General features: G+C 41.3%; 1 protein-coding gene across 1 annotated transcript in view; it reads left to right on the forward strand.

Annotated features, from left to right (window-relative positions):
* LOC130364299 (vomeronasal type-2 receptor 1-like) overlaps positions 1–24,372 on the forward strand; it is a 95,626-nt gene extending 71,254 nt beyond the window's left edge. Inside the window, exons 4-7 of the mRNA XM_056568813.1 lie at positions 3,636–3,703; positions 5,972–6,178; positions 22,462–22,585; positions 23,468–24,372. Coding sequence (XP_056424788.1) covers positions 3,636–3,703; positions 5,972–6,178; positions 22,462–22,585; positions 23,468–24,372 — 1,304 coding nt within the window. The remainder of the gene's footprint in view (positions 1–3,635; positions 3,704–5,971; positions 6,179–22,461; positions 22,586–23,467) is intronic.
* The last annotated feature ends 872 nt before the right edge of the window (positions 24,373–25,244 follow it).

Here is a 25,244-nt window from a genome sequence, read left to right on the forward strand (position 1 = left end):
GACACAATTTGCCCTGCAGGCAGAAAAAATTGCAACTGTGACGTGAACTAACAGTGACGGCTGATTTTATTTAACAGCCAAAAAATTTTTTTTTTTAATTTGCACAACTGTCACACCTAATGTGATTTGCACTAGTGTGACAATGAGCAAAAACAACTTGCCAGCGGAGTTCCCCTTTTATGCAGTGGTCCCCAACCAGGGTGCCTACAGCTGTTGCAAGACTAACGTACTGATATCTTTCAGCCCTTTGAATACTGTAGTAGTTAGTTGCTTGAAGGAACTTAAGTTTAATTCTGGAGTACCCCTTTTAACCAGCGGTTCCCTCCCAACCATGACTGATATCTTTCAGCCCTAAAAAGGGCTTTTTTGGGTGCTGTCCTTAAAGCAGATGTTACATTAGTGCTTTAGGAGTAAACTGGACCCTGAATACACCACCTAGCAGCAACCTAGCTATAGCTTTCCCTATACAGCAGGAGCAGCTTCTCTAACCCTCCACTTCCTAAGCCTGCAGCATGCTGAATGACGGTAAAATGGCGTCCGTGCAAGAGGTAGGAGGGTCTGGAAGGGAGGGACTGATGCTGATTGGCTGTAATGTGTCTGCTGACTCTGACTCACAGGGTCAAAGTTTACTGCAATTTTAAAGTATAGGGGGTGGATCGAACTTCACATATGTTCGCCCGGCGATGTGAACGCGAACTTGCAAAATTCGCAGAGAACTGTTCGCCGGCGAACAATTCGCGACATCTCCACTGGCCAGTTAAGAAGAACAGGGGTGAGGGCACAAGGGGTGAGGGTGCATGATTTGGCACAGGGGGAATAAAGTGTCATGGGGGGATAAAGGGGGAATAAGAAGGCACAGGTGGGAAAAAATTGCATGAGTAATACAGGGAGAATGAAATGGCACAAGGGGGGGGGGGTCAAGAGGAAGTTATGTGGCACAGGGGGTAAGGGAAGGATGATTTTGCATTGAAGAGATCAAGAGGGGGGGATGAAATGGTACAGGTAGTGATATGGTGTGATTAAACAACACTGGTAGATTCTACTGTAATGTATCATCCTCTCTTACAAGGACAGTTCACTGTTTTACATCCCCGGATTGTCTCCCACCTGCCCGCACCGCACATCTCTCACTCCTTACAGTGAGGGCATGCTGGGATTTGTATTCTTGCAACAGGTAGCGGACGGATGGTAAATGTGCGGCGCGGGTGGGAGACAAGTGGGGGGATGTAAAACAGTGTCCCTGTCTTTGTGAGAGAGGGTAGCGGGGGTGGAATAGGATATAGCCCCAGCAGCTGCGGAGTAATGCCAATCTGGTGGGAAATATGAAATCCCTTTCTACAAAGCAAGTTTTGTAAGCCAGGTTCAGGCTGTCTTACATTTGCGGTGTTTTGGATGTGGTTGCGACTTGTTGTGCGACTTTTGCACTTGATAAATTCCTGACCACTGCAAGGGTAAATCTTAAAGGGCGGCACTAAACATCTTATCCCCTATCAAAAGCATGGGGGATAAGATGTTAGATCGCGGGGATTAAGCCGCTGGGGACCCTGCCGCTTGGGACCCCCGCGATATCTCTTGCAGCACCCCCGTTTTTAAGCTGCACAGAGAGAGGATCGCTCTGTGGCTGATGACTGGTGGTGCAGGGGATGGAGTATCGTGAGATCACAGCTCTGCCCCCTCGTGACGTCATGCTCCGCCCCCTCAATGCAAGTCTATGGGAGGGGACGTGGTAGCCTCCTCCCCTCCCATAGACTTGCATTGAGGGTGAGTGACGTCACGAGGGGACGGAGCCGTGACATCACGATACTCCGTTCCCTGTACCACCCGTCATCAGCCACAGAACAAGCCTTGCTCTGTGCAGCTGAAAAACAGGGGTGCTGCAGAAGAGATCGCGGGGGTTCCCAGTGGTGGGATCCCTGCGATCTAACATCTTATCCCCTATCTTTTTCATAGGGGATAAGATGTTTAACAAACACGGCAAGGATCCAATGCTCTGCCCCAGCTATCGCCCGATATCTCTACTTAACACTGACACAAAATTGTTCGCCAAACTGATAGCTACCAGGCTGTCGGCACACATGCCTGCCCTAATCCACCCTGACCAGGTCGGCTTCATAAGGGGTAGAGAGGCGAGAGAAATTAAACTTCGTACATTCTCTGTAGTACACTACACTACCAAAAATGACTCTCCACTCTTCCTGCTCTCCCTCTATACCGAAAAGACCTTTGACAGGGTGGAGTGTGGATTCATGTCCGCCACTCTCTCCCAAATAGGTCTGGGTAGATGTATGCTCTCATGGATTCTGACCCTCTACTCCCGCCCCCAGTCTCAAATCAAAATCAATGGTCGTCTGTCTCAACCTCTTAACATATGCAATGGCACGTGCCAAGGCTGTCCCCATCTCTCCCCTCCTCTACATCCTGTGTATGGAACACCTCTTAAATGACATCCGTCAGAACCCAGATATAAAAGGACTGAGCATGGGCCCGAGCCATTACAAATGTTTAGCCTTTGCAGACAATCTACTACTGTACTTATCCTCCCCTATAACTTTCCTCCCGTCCCTTATGTCCACGATTCGTCTCATACCACAGTTTAGCAATTACAAATTAAACCATATTAAATATGAAGCCTTGAACCTGACACTACCTGCTTCATTGATATAACACTAACATTTACGGACCACTTACCCCTTCGGTTGGTGCACCTCCTCCCTCCAATACCTAGGGATTCAAGTCCCGGCTAATCTGTCAGACAAATATAAACTAAATTTCTGCCCCATACTACACTCCCTTCGGAGGGATCTGACCAGATGGGACAGGATTTCTCCTGGTTGGACAGGGTGATCATCATGAAGATGAACGCACTGCCCCGACTACTATACCTTTTCTCTTGTATTCCGATCCATCTGTCCCGTTCCTTCTTCAGGGAATTGACATCACTCCAATCGAATTTTGTATGGGCAAATACCCATCCCAGGCTTGCCAATCATGTCCTCGTATGAAGGAAAAGTGAAGGTGGTTTAGCATTCCCGAACTACCTATCTTCCACCTCATAAATCGGAACTCACTTAAGCCCCTAATGGAACTCCTTTCTGACACTACCCCAAACCTTGCACATTATTTCCAGTACGCACAACTGCATCACTACTACCAGTCCATGAAAGACAAACTCCATCTTCATCATCCCCTAACTAATTTGAACGCCTCTGCGTCTCCACCCGACCTATACCTCGAACGATTAGCTTCCTGTACCTCTTCCTTTCAAATTGAGTTGGGAAAAAGAATTGGGCCACTCCATCACTGATGGAGACTGGCAAACAGCCATCAGAAATAGCCACAAATCCACCCTATCCTGCAGAGTGCAAGAGACCAACTCTAAGGTGCTGACAACTTACTGGCGACCTTCTACCAGGGAGTGTGAGATAAATGTTGGTTCTGTAACTCAGATAGAGAGTCCATGCTCCATATCTGGCTCACCTGCCCCTCACTTACTGACTTTTGGGCGAATGTGATGAACGTTATAGCACACATCGCCTCAACAAGTTTAGACACTACCCCAGAAGTTGCCCTCCTCTCCATACTCCCTCCCATGGTGCCCAAACCCACCTATAGGCTGATTTCCCTCTTACTTTTAGCTGCAAGAACAGTTATCCAACGTCTATGGAAATCCGTAACCACGCCTACCATAACAGACTGGTTTAAGGTAGTGTCTCACGTTCACAGGATGGAGGAACTCACTGCCACCTTATGCAATGACCCATGCCGCTACACCGCGACCTGGCACCCCTGGAATGCTTTCCAGACTTCACCAGATCACACCTCATTACACCTCGCGGAGTAACATTCTATCTTGCCTAACCCTCAGAACACCTGGCCATTCTCTTGAACACCCATGCCATACATATCTTGATCTGATTTGCCTTTTCCTCTCAAAGACCAAGGGCTTTGTCTAGTTGTTATGGCAGATTGGAGCCTCACCTGCTTGCGAGGTAAGCTGGTCTTCCCTCCTAGGGTCCTTACCGTGCTCTCATTTCCCTGTACTCTCTACTTCCAACCTCTCCCCCCCCCCCCTTTTTCTCTTTTTCTTTTCTACTTCTCTAAAACTCCCCCCCCCCCCTCCCCTCCGCACCCCACTTTTTTCACTCCCCCTATCGTGGTCTCATCTCCCTGTACTCTCTACTTTCCAACCTCTCCCCCCTTTTTTTCTTTTCTACTTCTCTAAAACTTTCATACCCCACACTGTGTCCTCTGAATACAATACTACCACACACAGTGCCCTCTGAATATAATACTGCCACAAACTGCGCCCTCTAATTATTACTACCACACACTGTGCCCTCTGAATATAATGTTGCCACACAGTGCTCTCTCTGGATACAATCCTGCAACATACTGTAACCCATAGAAACCGTACCACCCCAGAAATTCCTTAAAAACATACACCATGCCTCTAAAATGTAAAAGTAAAAATGTGCCCCATAAATACATTACACACTATATAATAATTATACACTCCATATTATATACTGTGCCTCCATATTATATACTGTACCTCACCGCCTTGGGGTTTATGCCCACACTCCCCCACTCCCCTGCCTTTTTATATACGCCTGCCCCATCCCATTTTTTATATTGTGCCTCAGGTCAGCATTCTCCCCATTACTGTGCCTACTGCTTTGTGTCAGCATCTTAACCCCCCCCCCACCACCACCATTACTGTGCCTCTTGTCACCATTATACCCCCAACTCCCACATTACTGTGCCCAACATTTCCATTACTATTTGTCATGCTTCCTCAAGCTCCCACATTAATGTTCCTTATGCCTACTTAAGCCCTCACATTACTGTGCCTCATGCCTCCCCAAGCCCCCATATTACTGTGCCTCATGTCCCCCCCTCTCAAGCCCCCAAATTTCTCTAACTACACACCTCCACACACATATATAGCTCTTTATATTGATAGCTCTGTTACATGCACTGCACACACACAGCTCTGCTACATGCACTGCACACACACACACACACACATACAGCTTTGCTTCATGCACCACACATACACACACTCTACATGCACTCTATAGCCACAGTATTCAATACCTGCCCCTTCCTAGGAGTACAGTACCATGAATACTCAGCCTGACTCCTCCCCTACATGTGACTGATCACATGGTCATAGGTCACAGAAGGTCCTTTTGCCCTGCAGCCTCTGCGGAGCTGTTCTCCTGCTGCTCCGTGTGTCCCTGATACAGGGCTGTGAGGTAGGAGAGGTCAGAGGTCAGCAGGGGCAGGAGGGGAGGAATGGAAGTAGGATTATTCATTTCTGTATGGATGGGTGTGCTAGGTGGGATAGCACTGGGTCAGTCAGGGTGTCACACCTCCAGGGGGTGTCATCCAGTGTGGCCCACCCCCCTTAGCAATGCTACTAGGAATACTGGGGGAGATTTATGAAAACCTGTCCAGAGAAAAAGTTGCTGAGTTGCCCATAGCAACCAATCAGATAATTTCTTTCATTTATAAAGAGGCCTATTGAAAAATGAAAGAAGCGATCTGATTGGTTGCTATGGGAAACTCAGCAACTTTTCCCCTGGGCAGGTTTTGATAAATCTCCCCACTGTCCCTGCAGTTTTGGAGGTAAAGCCAGAAGGGGATTTAAAAGGAATCGGAAATATAGAGGAAGGCCTTATACTTCTCCTTCCTGATGGATCCACTTCTGGCATTGGCACAAAATCTGCAGGGACAATTTTTTTTTTAAAACTGCTGAGTGACAACAACTAAGGCTCAGTTCACACATAGTTCATTCAGTATTTTAAGAGAAAACCAGAAATCAGTTCAACACACATAAAAAGCTACAACTCTTTTATTATAGTTTTTCTCTGTGTCTCTTTAACTCTCGGTTTTGCCTTAAAGTGGGATGAATAAATTTGGAATATTAATTGTTACTGATATCACAACCCTGGTTTATCTTTTATAGCTAGCACACTATATAAAAGAAAAAACTATTTTGTTTAATAAGAATGGAGATTGGAAAACACCACTGGATATTCTCAATTGGGTAACAACAAAATATAAAGAAGATATAATAACGTCTAAAAGGCTTGTCGGAAGTTTTGATGAATCTTTTCCAGAAGATAAACAGCTGGATATTAATCCCAAGATAATAACATGGAGACAGAACTCAGTAAGTTACCATGAAGTCCTTTACTTGTATATTACATGTTTTTTTAGATGATCAACTACAGAAACGTTTTATCAATTAAAAGGGCTTTATAGAGGCTTTTGTGTATTTTATTATACCACTAACAAATAGAAGAATGTCACCAGTTCAAGGCTCTTTGTCTAGTTCAGCAGCCTTTACATTTAAAATCTGCAATATTTCTGAATAACAGTGAAAAGCAAAGTTTCCACTTGGTTATTTTTCTTGCAAAAAGAAAGATAAATAATAAAAAAAACGCATTTTCCTGCATTTTTTCTGGTGTTTTTTTGCCTCTGTGTGGAAACTGCATTTTTGGCCCCTTTGGCAGTTTCCCTGCAGGTTTATTTTATTTTTTATTTTGTTGGGTTCCAAAAAAAAAAAAAAAAAGGATGCAGTAGGGATGGAAAATACTAAGTTAACAACATTTTTGGGAACTTTTAAACAGGGACCAATTTATGAGAGCGGGCAGGGACGTAAAAATGTTGCTAACAATATTAAAAATGTATAAAGGGGCCATTTAATTGTAAAAATAATATATTTTTTAAATACATTTATGAAATGTTTTATTAATAATGTATTTTAATTATGTGTTTTATAAAGTGTGTTTTTTTAACTTCTTTTTAACTTCATTCTCTTTATTTTATTCTATACTAGCGTTGCCTGGTTTTTTCTTCCTAATCCTTATTGGGGAGGAAAATAAACAAAGGAGGAAGCTTTTGACTTCACATCCCGTCCTTCATATTGTTGTCATATCCCATCCTCATAGCCTGTCCTCCTATCCCATCCTCCTATCCCGTCCTCCTATCCCGACCTCCTATCCCGACCTCCTATCCCGTCCTCCTATCCCGTCCTCCTATCTCGACCTCCTATCTCGACCTACTATCATGTCCTCCTATCTCGACCTCCTATCTCGACCTCCTATCTCGACCTCCTATCCCGACCTCCTATCCAGTCCATCTATCCTGACCTCCTATTCCGACCCTATCTTGACCTCCTATCCCGACCTCCTATCCCGACCTCCTATCCCGACCTCCTATCCCGACCTATCCCGTCCTCCTATCCTGACCTCCTATTTGGACCTACTATCTCGACCTCCTATCCTGTCCTCCTATCCAGTCCATCTATCCAGACCTCCTATCTCGACCTCCTATCTCGACCTCTTATCCCGACCTCCTATCCCATCCTCATATCTCGACTTCCTATCCCGACCTCCTATCCCATCCTCATATCTCGACTTCCTATCCCGTCCTCCTATCTTGACCTCCTATCCCATCCTCCTATCTCGACCTCCTATCACGACCTCCTATCACGACCTCCTATCCCATCCTCCTATCCCATCCTCCTATCCCATCTTCGTATCCCATCCTCCTATCCCGACCTCCTATCCCGACCCGTAATATGTGTACAAGGTAGAGATGAGCGAATTTACAGTAAATTTGATTCGTCACCAACTTCTCGGATCGGCAGTTGCTGACTTATCCTGCATAAATTAGTTCAGCTTTCAGGTGCTCCGGTGGGCTGGAAAAGGTGGATACAGTCCTAGGAAAGAGTCTTCTAGGACTGTATCCACCTTTTCCAGCCCACGGGAGCACCTGAAAGCTGAACTAATTTATGCAGACTAAAGTCACTATCTGCCGAGCCGAGAAGTTCGTGTTAAATCAAATTTACTGAAAGTTCGCTCATCTCTAGTACCAGGTATTGATATATCTCCAGCCGTACGGAAGTTATGTGGGAACATACATTTCTCATTGATTTGCATGGGACTTTAAACAAAAACCCCGAACCTCACAAATGGGGGTAGTTAAGGGTTAAATTAACTATCCTATATTTTAAGTGGACATATAAGTAACATGTGACCAAGTATTATCGAAATATCTCCAGCCGTTTGGAAGTTGTGCCGTAACATATATTTCCCATTGAATTGCATGGGACTTTAAACATAAACCCCACCCCTGGCAAATGGGGGTGAGTAAGGGTTAAATCACCTATCCTATGCTTGTTGTTGACATATAAGTAACATGTGTGCCAAGTTTCATGTTAATTTCTTTAGCCATTTGGACATGATGCTGGAACATACACACATACATACATACACACACACACACATTGAGTTTTATATATATAGTTTAAGGTACTACTGCTACTACTCCAAGCATGGAACAGACTTTTCCATGCTCGGAGCTGTAGTACCTGTACTAAGAGATAAATCACCCAAACGTCCTATAGATTGCTGAGATGCGGAGTGGCTCTCTACAATGATCTGTATCTCTTCTCTGTTCTCCGGGCCACCAAGTGATGTGAATAGAAATTGTGGGGCAAAAAAAGTATTTAGTCAGCCACCAATTGTGCAAGTTCTCCCACTTAAAAAGATGAGAGAGGCCTGAAATTTTAATCATATGTACACTTGAGAGACAGAATGGAAAACAAAATCTATAAAATCCCATTGTCTGATAATTAAAGAATTTATTTGCAAATTTTGTCGAAAAATAAGTACCGTATTTTTCGCCATATAAGACGCACTTTTTGTTCCCCAAAACTGGGGAAAAGTCGGTGCGTCTTATACGGCGAATACACCCCTATCGCGGCGGTCCCTGTGGCCATCAATGGCCGGGACCTGCGGCTAATACAGGACATCACCAATCGCGGTGATGCCCTGTATTAACCCTTCAGACGTGGCAATCAAAGCTGACCGCCGCGTCTGAAGAGAAAATGACACTAGTCGGGCTGTTCGGGACCGCCGCGATTTCAACACGGCGGTCCCGAACAGCCCGACTGAATAGCCGGGTTAGTGCTTACAGGACACCGGGAGGGACCTTACCTGCCTCCTCAAAGTCTTCTCTATTCAGGGATCCCCTGTATGGCCGGCGCTCTCCTTCCTCGTCATCACGTCGTCGCGTACGTGCGTCGGCGTGCGTAACGACGTGATGGCGGCAACGGAGAGCGAGGATACCCGGCCGGCAGCAGAGACGTTCCAGAGCGACGGGGACATGGCGACAGTGATGGAGCGACATCCAGGGCAGCGGTGACGGGTCCATAGTGGCGGGGACACGTGAGTATTACCTCCTATGCAGTGGTCTTCAATCTGCGGACCTCCAGATATTGCAAAACTAGCCGTTGGCTGTCCGGGCATGCTGGGAGTTGTAGTTTTGCAACATCTGGAGGTCCGCAGGTTGAAGACCACTATTGGATTCAAAATCTTTATTTTTTTTAGATTTTGCACCTATAAATTGGGTGCGTCTTATACGCCGGTGCGTCCTATAGGGCAAAAAATAGGGAATTTGGTCACCTACAAACAGGCAAGATTTCTGGATCTCACAGACTTGTAACTTCTTCTTTAAGAGTCTCCTCTGTCCTCCACTCATTGCCTGTATTAATGGCACCTGTTTGAACTTGTTATCAGTATAAAAGACACCTGTCCACAACCTCAAACAGTCACGCTCCAAACTGGCCTAGTCAGTCTCCAGATCTCAACTCCATATAAAATCTTTGGAGGGAGTTGAAAGTCCGTGTTGCCCAGTGACAGCCCCAAAACATCACTGCTCTAGAGGAGATCTGCATGGAGGAATGGGACAAAATACCAGCAACAGTGTGTGAAAACCTTCTGAAGACTTACAGAAAACATTTGACCTCTGTCATTGCCAATAAAGGGTATATAACAAAGTATTGAGATGAACTTTTGTTATTGACCAAAAACTTATTTCCCACCATAATTTGCATATAAATTCTTAAAAAATTAGACAATGTGATTTTAAAAATATTTTTTTCTCATTATGTCTCTCATAGTTGAGGTATTCCTATGATGAAAATTACAGGCATCTCTCATTTTTTCAAGTGGGAGAACTTGCACAATTGGTGGCTGACTAAATACTTTTTTGCCCCACTGTGAGGCAAAGGAGAATAACATAAAAAAAAAAAAAAAATGTAAAAATCACACACACTTTCAAAAACACATAATTAAAATACATTATTAATAGAAAGTTTCACAAAAATAATTTAAAAGTATATTATTTTTACAATTACATGTCTTCTTTATACATTTTTAATATTGCCGGCTGCAATTTTATGTCCCTGCCCTCTCACATAATTTGGTCCCTGATTGAAAATTTATAAGAATGTTGTTCTAAAAAATAGAAATTTCATTCACTAGAATTTTTTCCATCCCTACTGTGTCTTTTTTTTTTTTAAATGGCAACTTACAAAATTTAATAAAAAAAGCTAACTCCATCCCTTTTTTGGATCGCTAAAGTCCACCACCCACAAAAATGCCAATGCAAAAAATTTTTGTCCCACATGGCGTTTTTCTTGGCATTTTTTGACTCCCAGACTAATATGGGAAAAAAAACACCACAATTTATGGGAAAAAACGACATAATCTCAACATGCTGCGATTTTGAAAATCTGCAAAGGAGCAGGAAAACGCCAACGAGGAGTGAAAAAATGCCAAAAGGATAAAAAAAAAAAAAAAACGCCAAACTGAAAAACGCCAAGTGGATATGGCATTTTGCAGTTCCCTATAGACTTGCAGGTTACATCTGGCCCCAACGTTTTTTTCACAGAAAAAAAAAAACACTGTGCGGCAGAATGGGTGTTTTTATTGGCGTTTTGGAAAAAAAAACAAGCAAGTGGAAATATAGCCTAAGGCTATGTTCACATGGGCAATAATGTGTGGAATATTCTCCAGAAAATATTGGAATATCTACCGAATAGTAGGCTCGGGACAGGTGATAAAAAGATAGATAGGGTCAACATATTCCAATGTTGAGACATTTAGATTTTCAAAACTTGTCAGTTTATCTGAGAATAACTGATATATTATTTATGTCACATGTTGTAGTTTCTTTTCATAATAGATTTAGGCCAATTAAATTATGTATTTATCCTTTTTATAGAATATGGGCACATGACACGCTAATGATAAAAAAGGCCCTGCTCATTCGCCACCTATAGGACTATTGACTTCCGCAGCCTATTGCATTAGAGTGTGCACCAATAATCACAAAAAAATATATATATATTTTGTATATACACATGTGTATATATACATTGGGGAAGATAGTTCTCTCTGGATGGGACATAGAAAGCTAGTGTGGGTAAAATGTGCTGCATGTGTTTTTAGTTAGCTTGCAGAGAGACGTTCTCCAGCTGGAAGTTAAAGGAGTACTCCACTGGAAACATTATTATTATTTTTTTATAAACTGGTGCCAGAACATTAAACAGATTTGTAAATTACTTCTATTAAAAAAAAATCTTAATCCTTCCAGTACTTATTAGCTTTTGTTATGATCCACAGGAAGTTCTTTTCTTTTTGAATTTCTTTTCCGTCTGACCACAGTATTCTCTGCTGACACCTCTGCCCATTTAGGAACTGTCCAGAGTGGGAGAAGTTTTCTATGGGGATTTGATCCTACTACTACCTGGACAGTTCCTAAAATAGACAGAGGTGTCAGCAGAGAGCACTGTGGTCAGGCAGAAAGGAAATTCAAGAACAAAAGAACTTCCTGTGGATCATAATAGCAGTTGATAAGCACTTTAAGGATTACTTTTTTTTTTATAGAAGTAATTTACAAATCTAGAAAAATAGGGAACTTAGTCCTCAGCTAGTTCCAGACCAATTAAGGTTAGATTATTTAATATAGAAAACAGCAATAAATCCTAAAAGTCACAGCCGTAGGACTCTACGGCTGTGTATGATTAATTAAAATTAGTTATAATAATAACAACATTAGTTCCTTTCACAAACAATAAATAAGCCCTGAGGAGTAGAAATAATGCTCACATCGAGTGGATCAAGTGAATTATTGATATACAATGTTGTATAATATATTCCTGCAAAAAAGATGTAACAACAATATAATGCAGCAGCAGTGTACAATTAATGTATCCCTGCAAAAAATATCCCTGTAAAAAATGTAGCAACAATTGAATACAGCAACAATGTCCCTGCAAAAGAATGATAGTATAGCGGTATAGCAACAATAGCGTGCCGGCTTGGGATATAAAAAAAAACTGTAAATTGTCCTGTAAATAGATGGCAAAAAAGAAACCAGTCTTAGATAGCAAAGTCAATCCTGCAAAGGAAAATCAGTGTTGGACATTTGAATAAAGAAAGTTCTGCGCAGAGGGAGAATAAGAAACCCCACATAGAGGCTATGAGCCCGGCTGGTATGACCTGCTGTGCCAAGAATAGAGAAACGACACAGGCACCGAGGTGCCACTCACCCACTCCACACTGGTCTCGATGTCTGTGATGTCTTGCTCTAGCTAAGAACGGCGGCAGCACCAGCAAGTGCAGTCGCCGCCGCGAGCTTTCGGCGTGTGACGTAGCGGGTAAACGGTCATGTGTCGGGCAGTCAGCTGGTCAGATCAAAGCGAGCCGGCTCCGTGATTTTGCAGAAATGGTAAGGCCTCTGTAGCTTGAGTGGGTAGTGAAATTTCCTCCACAAAGAAAGGTATCTATAGTCCGGCAGCTGCTAGTATATCAAATAGTGGATCCGATAATCCGGTCTTTCCAATTGTCCGGTATCTCAAGCACAACATAAGAGCAAAAATTTTCCCATATGTAGGGAATAAACAGTCTTTCCAAGGCTTAGGGGGATTTAGGAGACACTGGACCGGAATATTTGGTCCAAAAGGAAATAAAAATGGACTTAAAAAAATGTAATAATATTGTATATACCCCAAACGTATTTCGGGGTGTAACTGGAGCATAAACCGCTCCAACCCCTTCCTCAGTGGTAGAAATGTAATGAATAAATGGATATCTTGCTACTTTTATATGGTCTGGAAGTATCACAGTTGTAATTAAATCCTGTTTGTTACAAAATGTGGGATGGATTTAAGTTATATATAAACTCTGGAAATTTGGCCAGGACATAATATTGGAAGAGCAAATCAGAATATGAGAGAGGAAGAAAAGGGAACGAGTTCAAAGAAATATCGATAACAAATAATAGCGAATCTCATAGAAATATTAATAAATAAATGAATTAATCAATCAATCTATGAATAAAATAGTGTATGAATATACATGGAAAAATAAAATTGATGTAAGAATAAGAGTGAAAATGTAAAAATGGGAGGAAAATAAAAGTAGAATTAGAGGATAAAAATAAAAATAAAATAATAATAATAGTAATAAAAATGAAAATAGAAATTAAAATAAATATAAAAATGAAAATAAAAATATAAAGATAAAGATAAAAATGAAAATAGAATAAAATAAAATAAATAAAAATAAGATAAAAACAATAAAATAAAAAAAATTATGAAAATAAGTATAAGAAAAAAAAATGAAAATAAAAATATCAAGTGAGTCACAGAAGCTACCTAGAGGAACCCAAAACGTTCTAATTTGGAATTGAGACCTCTAGGTTCCATACTATCAAATTAAAAAAAAATTGGGCTTTCGGCCTTAGATATACGGACTAAAAACGACCCCCCCACCAATCTTTCTTAATGACCATAATCCCTGCAAATGTTAGCCCTGTCGGGTCTTTATTATGAAACTGAAAAAAAAAATTATTGGATAAAGAATGCTTTAAACATCCTTTTTTGATGTTATATACATGCTCTGAAATCCTGACATTCAGGGGTCACTTAGTCCTGCCTATGTATTGTTTTAGGCAACTACACTGCAGGACATAAACGACCCCCTTGGTGTTACATGTAATAAGCTCTGGAATTTTCCAATTGAAGGAATTTACGGTAGACTGTATCTCTTTGACTTTTCTGGGACCTCCTGACACCTGGCAACCCGAACAGGACCCACACCCGAAAAAACCCTTAGTGGACAACCAAGTTTGGGAGGATTTATGTTTTGGTGGGTGTTTGATTGTAGATGCTATGGTTATGCCCAGATTTGGGGCTAGCTTATATACTATCTGAGGTTTGGATGGAACTAAATTCCCAATAAGTTTATCTTCCTGGATCAGGTGCCAATTTTTTAATATTATCTGTTCTACTTTTTTTTTTTTATCTCTATTAAACGGAAGGATGGTTTTCATTTGTTGTTCCATGATATCTGGGATTTTAACACGTTCCTCAAAAAAAGTATTGCGGTCAAGTCTGTTGACCTGGTCCAAAGAACCTTCTAGAATGCTTAATGGATATTGTTTATCTCTAAATTGCTGAGTTAGGAAATATGGATCTATTGTACAATTATGTTTAAGTCTGCAAAATTGTTCTTTCGAAACATTAATTAGCCACCTGGGTAGATGGCAACTGTCGAATTTGATAAAACTGTTTTTAGCAGTGGGTTTTGTATATGTTTTACAGTGGATTTTATCTTCAATGGGAAATATCTCTAAATCTAGGAACTCTATTTTTTCTCTGCTTATAGTGGAAGTGAATTTTAAAAGTAAATTATTAGACTTCAGTTCGATGATTAATTTTTCAAGATCACACCGGGCACCCGCCAAATCAGAATAATGTCGTCAATATAGCGTTTCCAGAAAACCAGGTTCGCGTATGGGGGTGATGTTATCTTCTACCATGATGCCATAAAGAGATTGGCATAACTTAGCATGAACCTGGTGCCCATTGCTGTGCCCGTTAACTGTAAATAACAATTGCCTTCAAAATAAAAATAATTGTGCGTGAGTATAAATTCTATTGCCGATGTGATGTAATTAATTTGTTCTGGTAAAATGTTACCTTTTTTAAAAATCTGCCAACTGCTGAAATGCCAGATTTATGATCTATGATAGTTTATAGAGAGCTAACGTCTAAAGTGGCTAAAATCTAATCTTGTGACCAAGTGAATTGTTCTAATAAACTAATAATGTGAGTGGTGTCTTTCAAATAATAATCTGGCTGTTTAACAAAAGATTGAAGAAAATGATAAACATATTGTGACAAGTTAGAAGTGATAGAACCATACCAGAAACAATAGGTCTACCAGGTGGATGATCAAGGTCTTTGTGTGTTTTTGGTAAACAATAAAATACTAGCAAATGTTCAGGGGTGCTCAGTATGAACCTGGACTCATTCTCATTGATAATGCCATCCTCCAAGGCCTGTTTACAGAGTATATGTAATTCTGAACTAAACTGAGTAGTGGGGTCTGTTTCTAATTTGCCATATGTCAGAGGGTCCCCAAGCTGGCGCATACATTCTTCATTATAATCTTTTGTATTTCATAGTACCTTTGTCAGCAGGATGGACCGTAACGTCCGCTAAAGTCTTTAATTCTTGTATAGCCTTTTTCTCCTTCAAGCTTATATTATAGAAATGCCTTTTTGTGTGGCCAAGAGACCTTAAGTCACTTTCAACTGTTTTTTTGAAGGACATAAGGTCTGGACCCATTTCAGATTTTTGGTAAAACCAAGATTTTGGTTTACACTCCGTATGTGTATATTTAGACATAGATTTGGTGTGTTCCATAGGGTGTTTAAAAATTTTTTTTTTAAACATAAATTGCCGATAAATTTTTCAATACCTATGTACACATCAAATTTTTTTATAGGATAATCGGGGCAAATTTCATGCCTTTATTGAGAACAATTTCTTGTTCTCTAGTCACGGTATGGTCACTTAAATTTATAATAGTATTTTCAGTATGTTTTAATATATCTTCCCTATTTTTGACAGTGGTTGCACTCTGTTCTCTCTTTCATATTGTTTTCCTATGAACCCTCTTTTTTGTGGGGTTACTGTGTGTGTGGAGGGTCCAATTAACACCAAGGGGGTCGTTTATGTCCTGCAGCGTAGTTGCCTAAAACAATTCATAGGCAGGACTAAGCGACCCCTGAAGGTCAGGATTTAAATGCGTATATATATAATCAAAAAAGGATAGGGGATAAGGAGTATGATTGTGGGGGTCCCGCCACTGGGAGCTTTGCGAACTCTCCGCAGCGCTGGAGACTCCGACTGTGAAGCGTGACGACCACGGGGCCTGAGTATTGTGACATCACGACTCCATCCCCGTGCGACATCACATCCCACCCCCTCAATGCAATGCAACCAGAGATGAGCGAATCGAAGCAGACGAACCCGAATTCATTACGAATTTCAGGATTTATTCGATTCGCAACGAATGCAAATATCGCTGCAATTCTATCCATTTTACAGTGTTCCAGGCTCCAGGACACCTAAAATGGCAGATCCACATGTCAGTACATGGGGCTGGGGATGCTGGGGAGGCAGGAAGGCAAGGTGGGAAGGGAGGTAGGCGTGATGACCCTGAATCACATAAAGGATGCAGCCTATCAGCATTCATTGACCCCTGTGATGTCACAGCCCTATATAATCAGCAGCCATTTTGCGGCTGCTCATTTCATGCCATTCACTGCAGAGAGAGAGGACGGCTGCGTGTCTCTGTTTGTTACACAGACACACTGAATTGATCATACCGCAGCGTTCCACTTCAAACTGCTAGTCACATCAGTGTTATGGACTGAGAGAAGTGCAGTGCTTGTTCACACTGAGAAGGATTTTTACGCCAGCTATATACCTCCCAGTAACTTTATTCAGCATTTTATCAGAGAGGCGCAGGTAGCTTTTTGTTGCCTCATACATATTAACAAGCTGCCTTAACTTCATGAACCGTATCACGGGAGGCAGGAATGATTTTCAGCGCAATTCTGTGTATTTTTTCCACAAGAAATCATCTGCTGCTTATACTAGTCTGTAGACGGTATAATAACCAGCAGTTCACACCATTCTTAATACTATGTGACAGAGTGCAATTAATATTATTTCTTTTTTGTGGTGCTGCACTGTTGTGTCCTGCTCCTGTGCAAAAACATGTTTTTTTCAGCGGACTTTAGTGCATTTGTCTGCCCTCATACGTAAATACCACATTCCTACATCAAAGCAGTGTACTATTTTGTATTTGTAAATCGTTGACAAGTCTAGAGACTGGGAAAGTCCAGGCAAAAGTAATCACTGGCTGGTGTTTTACAAAAATATGTTTTCTAAGTGTACTGTAGCATATTTTCTTGCCCTCATACGTGCATACTACAGTCTTACATCTAAGTAGTGCACTTTTTTGTACCTGTTAATCTGTAACAAGCCTACATACAGTGAAAGGCCAGGGAAAACGAATCACTGGCTGTTGTTTTATGAAAATACGTTTTCCAAGTGTACTGTAGCGCATTTTTTTGCCCTCATACGTGCATACAACATATCTACATCTAAGTAGTGTACTATATTGTACCTGTTAATCTGTCAAGGGCCTACAAACTGTGGAAGTCCAAGAAATTGTACTCACCGGCTGGTGTTTAACAAAAATACAGAGTTTTAATTCTTAATGTAGCGCATTTTTCTGCCCTCCTAAGTGCATACCGCATACGTTCATCTAAGTAGTGTACTATTTGTACATGTTAATCTGTCAAGGGCCTACATACTGTGAAAAGACAGCCAAAAGTAATCACCGGCTGATGTCTTACAAAAATACAGAGTTTTTAATGCGTAATGTAGCTAATTTTTCTACCCTCATCAGTGCATACCGCATACGTATCTAAGTAGTGTACCATTTTGTACCTGTTAATATGTCAAGGGCCTACATACTGTGAAAGTCCAAGCAATAGTACCCACCGGCTGGTGTTTTACAAAATTTACAGAGTTGTTAGGTTCATTGTAGCGCATTTTTCTGCCATCCTAAGTGCATACCGCATACAGACATCTAAGTAGTGTACTATTTTGTACCTGTTAATCTATTTAGGGCCTACATACTGTGAAAGGACAGCCAAAAGTAATCACCTGCTGTTGTTCTAGACAAATACTTTTTTAAGAAAAGTGAAACGTATTGTACTTTCCTCATATACGCACTAAGTATGTCAAGCAGAGAAGTGCCAGGACATGCACAGAGGAGTGGTAGAGACCTAAATCCTTCAGGCAGAGGTCGCAGCAGACTAGGGGCGAGTGGCAGCAGGAGTTGCAGCGAGAGGCCTGAGCTCCCGTTATCAGCTAGCGGTCGTGTCTCGACCAGCAACCCATCTGCCATAGTCGATTGGTTAACACGGTCATCCATTTCATCACAAGTGACATCTGAAACCCCCAGTCAACAGTCAGTCAGTCTAATGTCAGGTGATATTCTGACAATGTTTGTGAAGCCCTGGGGTATCCTCATTCTTCAGCCAACTAAAGGCTGTGCCATTCAGACACTATATGGGCACCTACTACTGATGCCACCTCCAGGCTCTGTCATTGTGCTGACATGTGAAATGGGACTCCTTGTTAGATTAGGCCCTTTGTACCCACACGCTGGGGCCCGGGCCACTAAAACTTGGGAGTTAAAAGTTCCATTTCAAAATCCTCAATTTCAATTTCAAAATCTTATATTTCTATTTAAAATTCTTGTATTTCAATGGTCTCCTCATGCTTCAGCCATCTTCAGGCTGTGCCATTTTCTGATGCTACTGGGACTGGGATATTAACTCTGAATATGTTTTGGAAGCACTAGCTAACATAAATGCTTAATTGAGATTTCAAGATTGATCTTTCAATGTAAGGGGTTATGAAACCCTCTGGTGTACTGCTGATGCCTGTTCCTGACTGCTTCTGTATCTTTCAGGAACTAATTGGCTTACTGATGCTTCTGGGCTTGGGCCTTACATTTTTGGATGTTTAGCACTAGCTAAATACATTCTTAATAGAAATTTCAACACTGATCTTTCAATGTAAGAGGTTATGAAAACCTCTTGGGTACTGCTGATGTTGGCTCCTGACTGCTCCTGTGTCTTTCAGGAACTACTTGGCTTACTGATGCTTCAGGGCTTGGACCTTACATTTTTGGATGTTTTGCAGTAGCTTACATACATGCTTAATGCTGGGTTCCCACTACATTTTCCCCAATATGGAAGCGCATACGGTAGGGGAGAGGTAAAAGCTTGCGCTCCTGTATGCCTGTGAAACGTTCATCTCATTTTTTCCCCGTATGCGCTTTTACAACCGGACCTAAAACCGTGGTCGACCACAATTTTAGGTGCGGGGAAAAAAGCGCATACAGGGCAAAAACGTTTCACTGCGGTCGGCTCATTAAAATGAATTACATACGGGAGCGCATATAAAGGCATATGGGGGAAAACGTAGTGGGAACCCAGCCTAATTAAGATTTCAACTTTGATCTTTCAATCTTAGGGGTTATGAAATTCTCTTGTGTACTGCAGATGCCTTTTCCTGACTGTGTCTTTCAGAAACTACTTGGCTCACTGATGCTTATGGGCTTGGGTCTTAAATTTTCGGATGGTAGCACTACCTAACATGCATCTTCAATAGAGATTTCAACATTTACCTTTTAATTTTAGGGGTTGTGAACCCTTCTTGTGTACTCATGCTGCTTCCTGCTCCACTTTGTCAGCCTGTTGGTCCTGTGACATTGTGTGACTCCGCCTCCTCATCCTCCACCGTGTCCTCATTCACAACTGCCCGGACAAGTCTCAGTGGCTCTTCAGCATACCATGTGTGCAGGGCACGGCGGTGTCACACTGTTCTTCACTCGGTTTGCCTTGGCGAAAAGTGTTAGAAACAATGGCTGGTCAGGGCAATGGAGACGCTGCGCCTTCATCTAACGTTCACATGAGCCCTGTGGGGGCTTGTTAGATTTGGCCAACACGCCGGGGTCCGGGACACTAAAACTTGGGGGTTAAAAGTTCAATTTCAAAATCATTAATTAAAATTTCAAAATCTAAAATTTTTATTAAAAAAAATCACACATTTCAATGGTCTCCTCCAAGTCCAGGCTGTGTCATTCAGGCAATATATGGTTTACTGATACCGCTGCTGGGCCTGGGTCTGGGAATAAACATTTTGTTATGGTAGGTAGCACTAGCTATCCAAAATCTTCATTTTAAATTTCAAAAATTCTTGTGTTTCTTCTTGGGGATTGTGAAGCCCTGGTGAGTACTCATGCTTCAGCCAACTCCAGGCTGTGTCATTCAGGCAATATATGGTTTACTTATATTGCTGCTAGGCCTGGGTCTGGGAATAAAAAATTTTGTTATGGTAGGTAGAACTAGCTATCCAAAATCTTCCGTTTAAATTTCTGAATTCATCTTTCAATCTTAGGGATTGTGAAGGCCTAGTGTCTACTCATGCTGCTGCCAACTCCTGGCTGTGCCATTCAGCCACTATATAGTCTCCTCATGCTTCCAACACCTCCACGCTGTGTCATTCAGCAACTATATGGTCTCCTCATGCGGCCAAAACCTTCATGCTGTGTCATTCAGCCACTATATGGTCTACTCATACTGATATCACCTACAGGCTCTGTTATTGTGCCGCTCTGCAGCAGTGATTCTCAAAGCAATGCCAGTAATCTGCATGTTATTCTGAGTAACAGTATTATTTCACTACCCCAGCACACTCCATATGCATGCTAGAACACAGCAAAGTGTTCTATACCTCTATTGAGGTTCTCTGTAGGCCAGAAATAGCCATTTTTCATATACAGGGTGGGCCATATAGATGGATACACCTTAATAAAATGGGAATGGTTGGTGATATTAACTTCCTGTTTGTGGCACATTAGTATATGTGAGGGGGGAAACTTTTCAAGATGGGTGGTGACCATGGCGGCCATTTTGAAGTCGGACATTTTGAATCCAACTTTTGCATAAAGAGGGAAACACATCATCATGCAGCAATTTCGCATATCCAGTGGCCTACAAGATTATTTGTTTCCGTCTTTATGCACTGAAGCTGGCACGTTCCCTGAGTTTTTCCAGCAAGATGGTGCACCACCACATTATGGGTGTCAGGTCTGAGCATTCCTAGATGAACAGTTTCCTGGAAAGTGGATTGGTCATCATGGGCCAGTTGAATGGCCCCCAAGGTCTCCCGATCTGACCCCCTTAGACTTTTATCTTTGGGGTTATCTGAAGGCAATTGTCTATGCTGTGAAGATACGAGATGTGCTGCACCTGAAACTATGGATACTGGAATCCTGTGTAGCATTTCTCCTGCGGTGTTGCTATCAGTGTGTGAAGAGTGGGAGAAGAGGGTTGCATTGAGAATCCAACACAATTGGCAGCACATTGAACACATTTTAAAAGTGGTCAGAAACTTGTAAATAACTCATGAAAGAATAAAGTTACGTTAAAACCAAGCACATCATTGTTTTTCTTGTGAAATTCCCAATAAGTTTGATGTGTCCCATGACCCTCTTCCTATTGAAAAAACAAAAGTTGGATTCAAAATGGCTGACTTCAAAATGTCCGCCATGGTTACCACCCATCTTGAAAAGTTTCCCCCCTCACGTATACTAATGTGCCACAAACAGGAAGTTAATATCGCCAACCATTCCTATTTTATTAAAGTGTATCCATATAAATGGCCCACCTTGTAGATTCACCGCAAATAAATTCGTATCGAAACAAACTTTTTCCGAAAATTTGCCGAATCGGCCGAATCGAATTTTTGAAAAGTTCACTCATCTCTAGTCATAACCTCAAGATACTCCGGCCCCGTTGGTATCACGCTTCACACTTGGAGCCTTGGATAGGGGATAATATGTATTATGGACGGAGTTCCCCTTTAAAGGAAAACAAAAAAAGCAATACTAGAATTTGTCAAAATGCAGATTGAAATAAAAACAAAAGTCGTAGCGATTTGAAAGCTAAAAAAAGTTATAGAGATCAGAATAAGACAATTGTAAGCAGAATAATTTTGTTGAAAAAGTTACTTTTCTAGAAGTACAATAATAGAAAAAAAACTGTAAATGTAGGTATTGTTTTAATCGGACTGTAGTTTTTTTTCTTAATTTCCCCCACAGTTTTTTTTATTTTGCCACACATTTTATGGTAAAATGAAAGGTATCTTTGCAAAGTGCAATTGGTCCTGCAAAAAACAACAAGCCCCATGGCTCTGAGGAAGAAAAATAAAAAACACAAAAATAAAAATTGGCTGTGTCCTCAAGGGGTTAGGCAGGCAATGACAACACTCTTTTTACTTAGGACAAAAATAGCAATATCATGGTCAGGCAATCAAAAACATCTAAACTTTTAGACTTTATTTGTTCTTTGGATATTTATGAGATGTTTTATTACAGTAATTTCTGATAGGTGTCCCATTAATATGAAAATCCATCTACTCTGACATATTGGTGTCTTATTATCCTTTACTCTGGACCCTTTTTTTTATTATTATATAATATTTTATATTTCCATTGAAGCAGCGCAGAACTTTCCTCTAGATGCTTCACTCTAAGAAGAGGATTTCAGTTGGACAATTGTAATAATGTTTTATTCACTTTTATATCATAAATTTGTATTTGAAATGGTTCATAAAATAATATGCATTTAATCACATCTATATTTACGTATACTTAGGTTCCTAAAGGTCGGTGTAGTGACCTCTGTCCGCTAGGAACCAGAAAAGTCCTCAGAGAAGGATATCACATCTGCTGTTATGACTGCGTCCCATGTCCAGAAGGGGAATTTACAAATCATTCAGGTAAACACTGAGCTCAGCAAGTATTGGTTATGTTATGGAATGTCTGTAGTTTGTGTTCCTAAACCAAAAGCCACATGGAGTTATTTAAAGGGGTTCTTTGGTGGAAAAAACATTCTTTAAAATCAACTGGCTCCAGAAAGTGAAACAGATTTGTAAATTACTTCTATTTAAAAATCTTAAAGGAGTACTCCACTGGCCAGCGTTCGGAAGTAAATGTTCCGAATGCTTTTTTCGCACTTCGGGGGTCTGCCATGCCTTCGTGACGTAATGGCCACGTCCCTTCAATGCAAGTCAATGGGATGGGGCATGATGGCCGTCATGCCCCTCCCCATAGACTTGCATTGAGGGGGTGTGGCAGTGATGTCTTGAGGGGCATGGCTGACCCCCGGAGCACGAAAACAGCATTCGGCACATTTACTTCCAAAGTTGGCCAGTTGAGTACCCCTTTAAGTCTTCCAGTACTTATCAGCTGCTGTATACTACAGAAAAAGTTGAGTAGTTCTTTCTGGAGTTCTTTTCAGTTTGACTACAGTACTCTCTGCTGACACCTCTGTACATATCAGGGACTGTCCAGTCCATTGTCCACTGACATTTCATGGGTCTCCTGTGCACTGTTTTATATAAAACTGGAAACCACACATGATACTAGAGCAACAAGTTCCAGCAGGAAGTAACATCAGGGAGTACTGACCAGACTATGAGGCTGATCCAGCAAATAAACCCAGGAGGAGAGAATGATAACTACACTGCAGACGAAGGTTGAAACCACCATGTAAGATGGTTCATTTTTACATAAGCTATTATAAGAAAAATCTTTACCATTATGATGATATAGATGATATATTATATACTTAACTGAGATCTTCTTATTTTTATTCATAGATAGTGAAAATTGCCAGAGATGTCCTGAAGATGAATGGCCGAATGAGGGAAGAAACAATTGTGTTGTGAGGGATTATGAGTTTCTGTCATATGAATCTGATGTTGTTTCTTCAGTCTTCTCCATCGTCTCCATATTATTCTCTCTTATAACTGTATTTATAATCGGAATATTCACTTTATTCCGGAAATCTCCCATTGTCAGAGCCAATAACCGGAACCTAAGCTTCATTCTCCTGACCTCTCTCATGTTCAGCTTACTCTGTGTGTTTCTATTCATCGGTCGTCCAGTGGATATAACCTGCATGCTGAGACAAATCTTCTTTGGGATCTTCTTCACAGTAGCCGTGTCTTCTGTCCTGGCCAAGACCATCATAGTCTGCATAGCATTCAAGGCCACCAGGCCAGACAGCTCCTGGAGAAAGTGTGTGGGGGTTAAGCTTCCTTATTCTGTAGTGTTGGTCTGTTCATCTCTTCAGATCCTGAATGCAGTTATCTGGTTGTCATTGTCTCCTCCATATCAAGAGCTTAACCTGGATTATCCTGGGAAGATAATCATTCAGTGTAATGAAGGGTCTGTCTTGGCCTTTTACCTCATGTTGGGTTATATGGGGTTTCTGGCGGCTGTGAGTTTTGTTCTAGCTTTCATGGTGAGGACATTACCTGACATCTATAATGAAGCCAAGTATATCACCTTCAGCATGCTGGTGTTCTGCAGTGTCTGGATCGCTGCCATCCCGGCCTATCTGAGCAGTACAGGGAAACACATGGTCACTGTAGAGATATTTGCCATATTGGCCTCAGGGGGAGGAATATTGATCTGCATGTTTCTACCTAAATGTTACAATATCCTGATGGATCCTGAAGTGAACAGTAAAGGACACTTGTCCCAGAGACGCGTTATGTGAATGATTCTCTGATCCGAATTTCTTAGATGTCTTTGTCACTGTCCAGTTTGTATATTTTGGAAAGTACTTATCTAGAAAAACATCCATCTCAAGTCCATCTATTATTTAGCAAATTGTCATGTCTAGTTTTAAAGGGGTACTTTGGTGGAATTTTTTTTTTTTTCATATCAACTGATGACAGGAAGTTAAAAAGATTTGTGAATTACTTATTAAAAAATTTTAATCCTTCCAGTACTTATCAGCTGCTGTATGCTCCAGAGGAAGTTGAGTTGTTCTTTTCTGTCTGACCACCGTGCTCTCTGCTGACACTTCTGTCTGTGTTAGGAACTGTTCTGAGTAGGAGCAAATCCCCATAGCAAATCTCTCCTGCTCTGGACAGTTCCTGACATGGCCAAGATGTCAGCAGAGAGCACTGTGGTCAGACTGGAAAGAACTACTCCACCTCCTCTGTAGTATACAGTAGCTGATAAGTACTGGAAGGATTAAGATTTTTAAATAGAAATTATTTACAAATCTAGAGAAAAAAGGGAAGTTGTAGGTGCAGCTCACAACTATACACTTACCGAGGTGAACTGGGGTACACACCTATACCACAGTGTGTTGGAAATATCAATAAAGAAGAAAAAAATGGTTTCCCCCACCTCAAGGTTCGTGTTTGTAATAATTATAAAGATATTGCAATAAGACCGTGCTTCAATTATTCTACTATTTTATTAAAATGTATCATATATATTTAAATTCCACTCTCACAGGGCCCTTGTGGGAGAAGAAATATATTTAAAATACAAATAAAAAACAATATAATCAATATGTCACTCAATTGCTATATTATTTGCAGAGTTAAATTCATGGACACCAAGATATCTATTAAA

The sequence above is a fragment of the Hyla sarda genome, chromosome 1 (assembly GCF_029499605.1).
Source record: "Hyla sarda isolate aHylSar1 chromosome 1, aHylSar1.hap1, whole genome shotgun sequence".
Taxonomy (NCBI): domain Eukaryota; kingdom Metazoa; phylum Chordata; class Amphibia; order Anura; family Hylidae; genus Hyla; species Hyla sarda.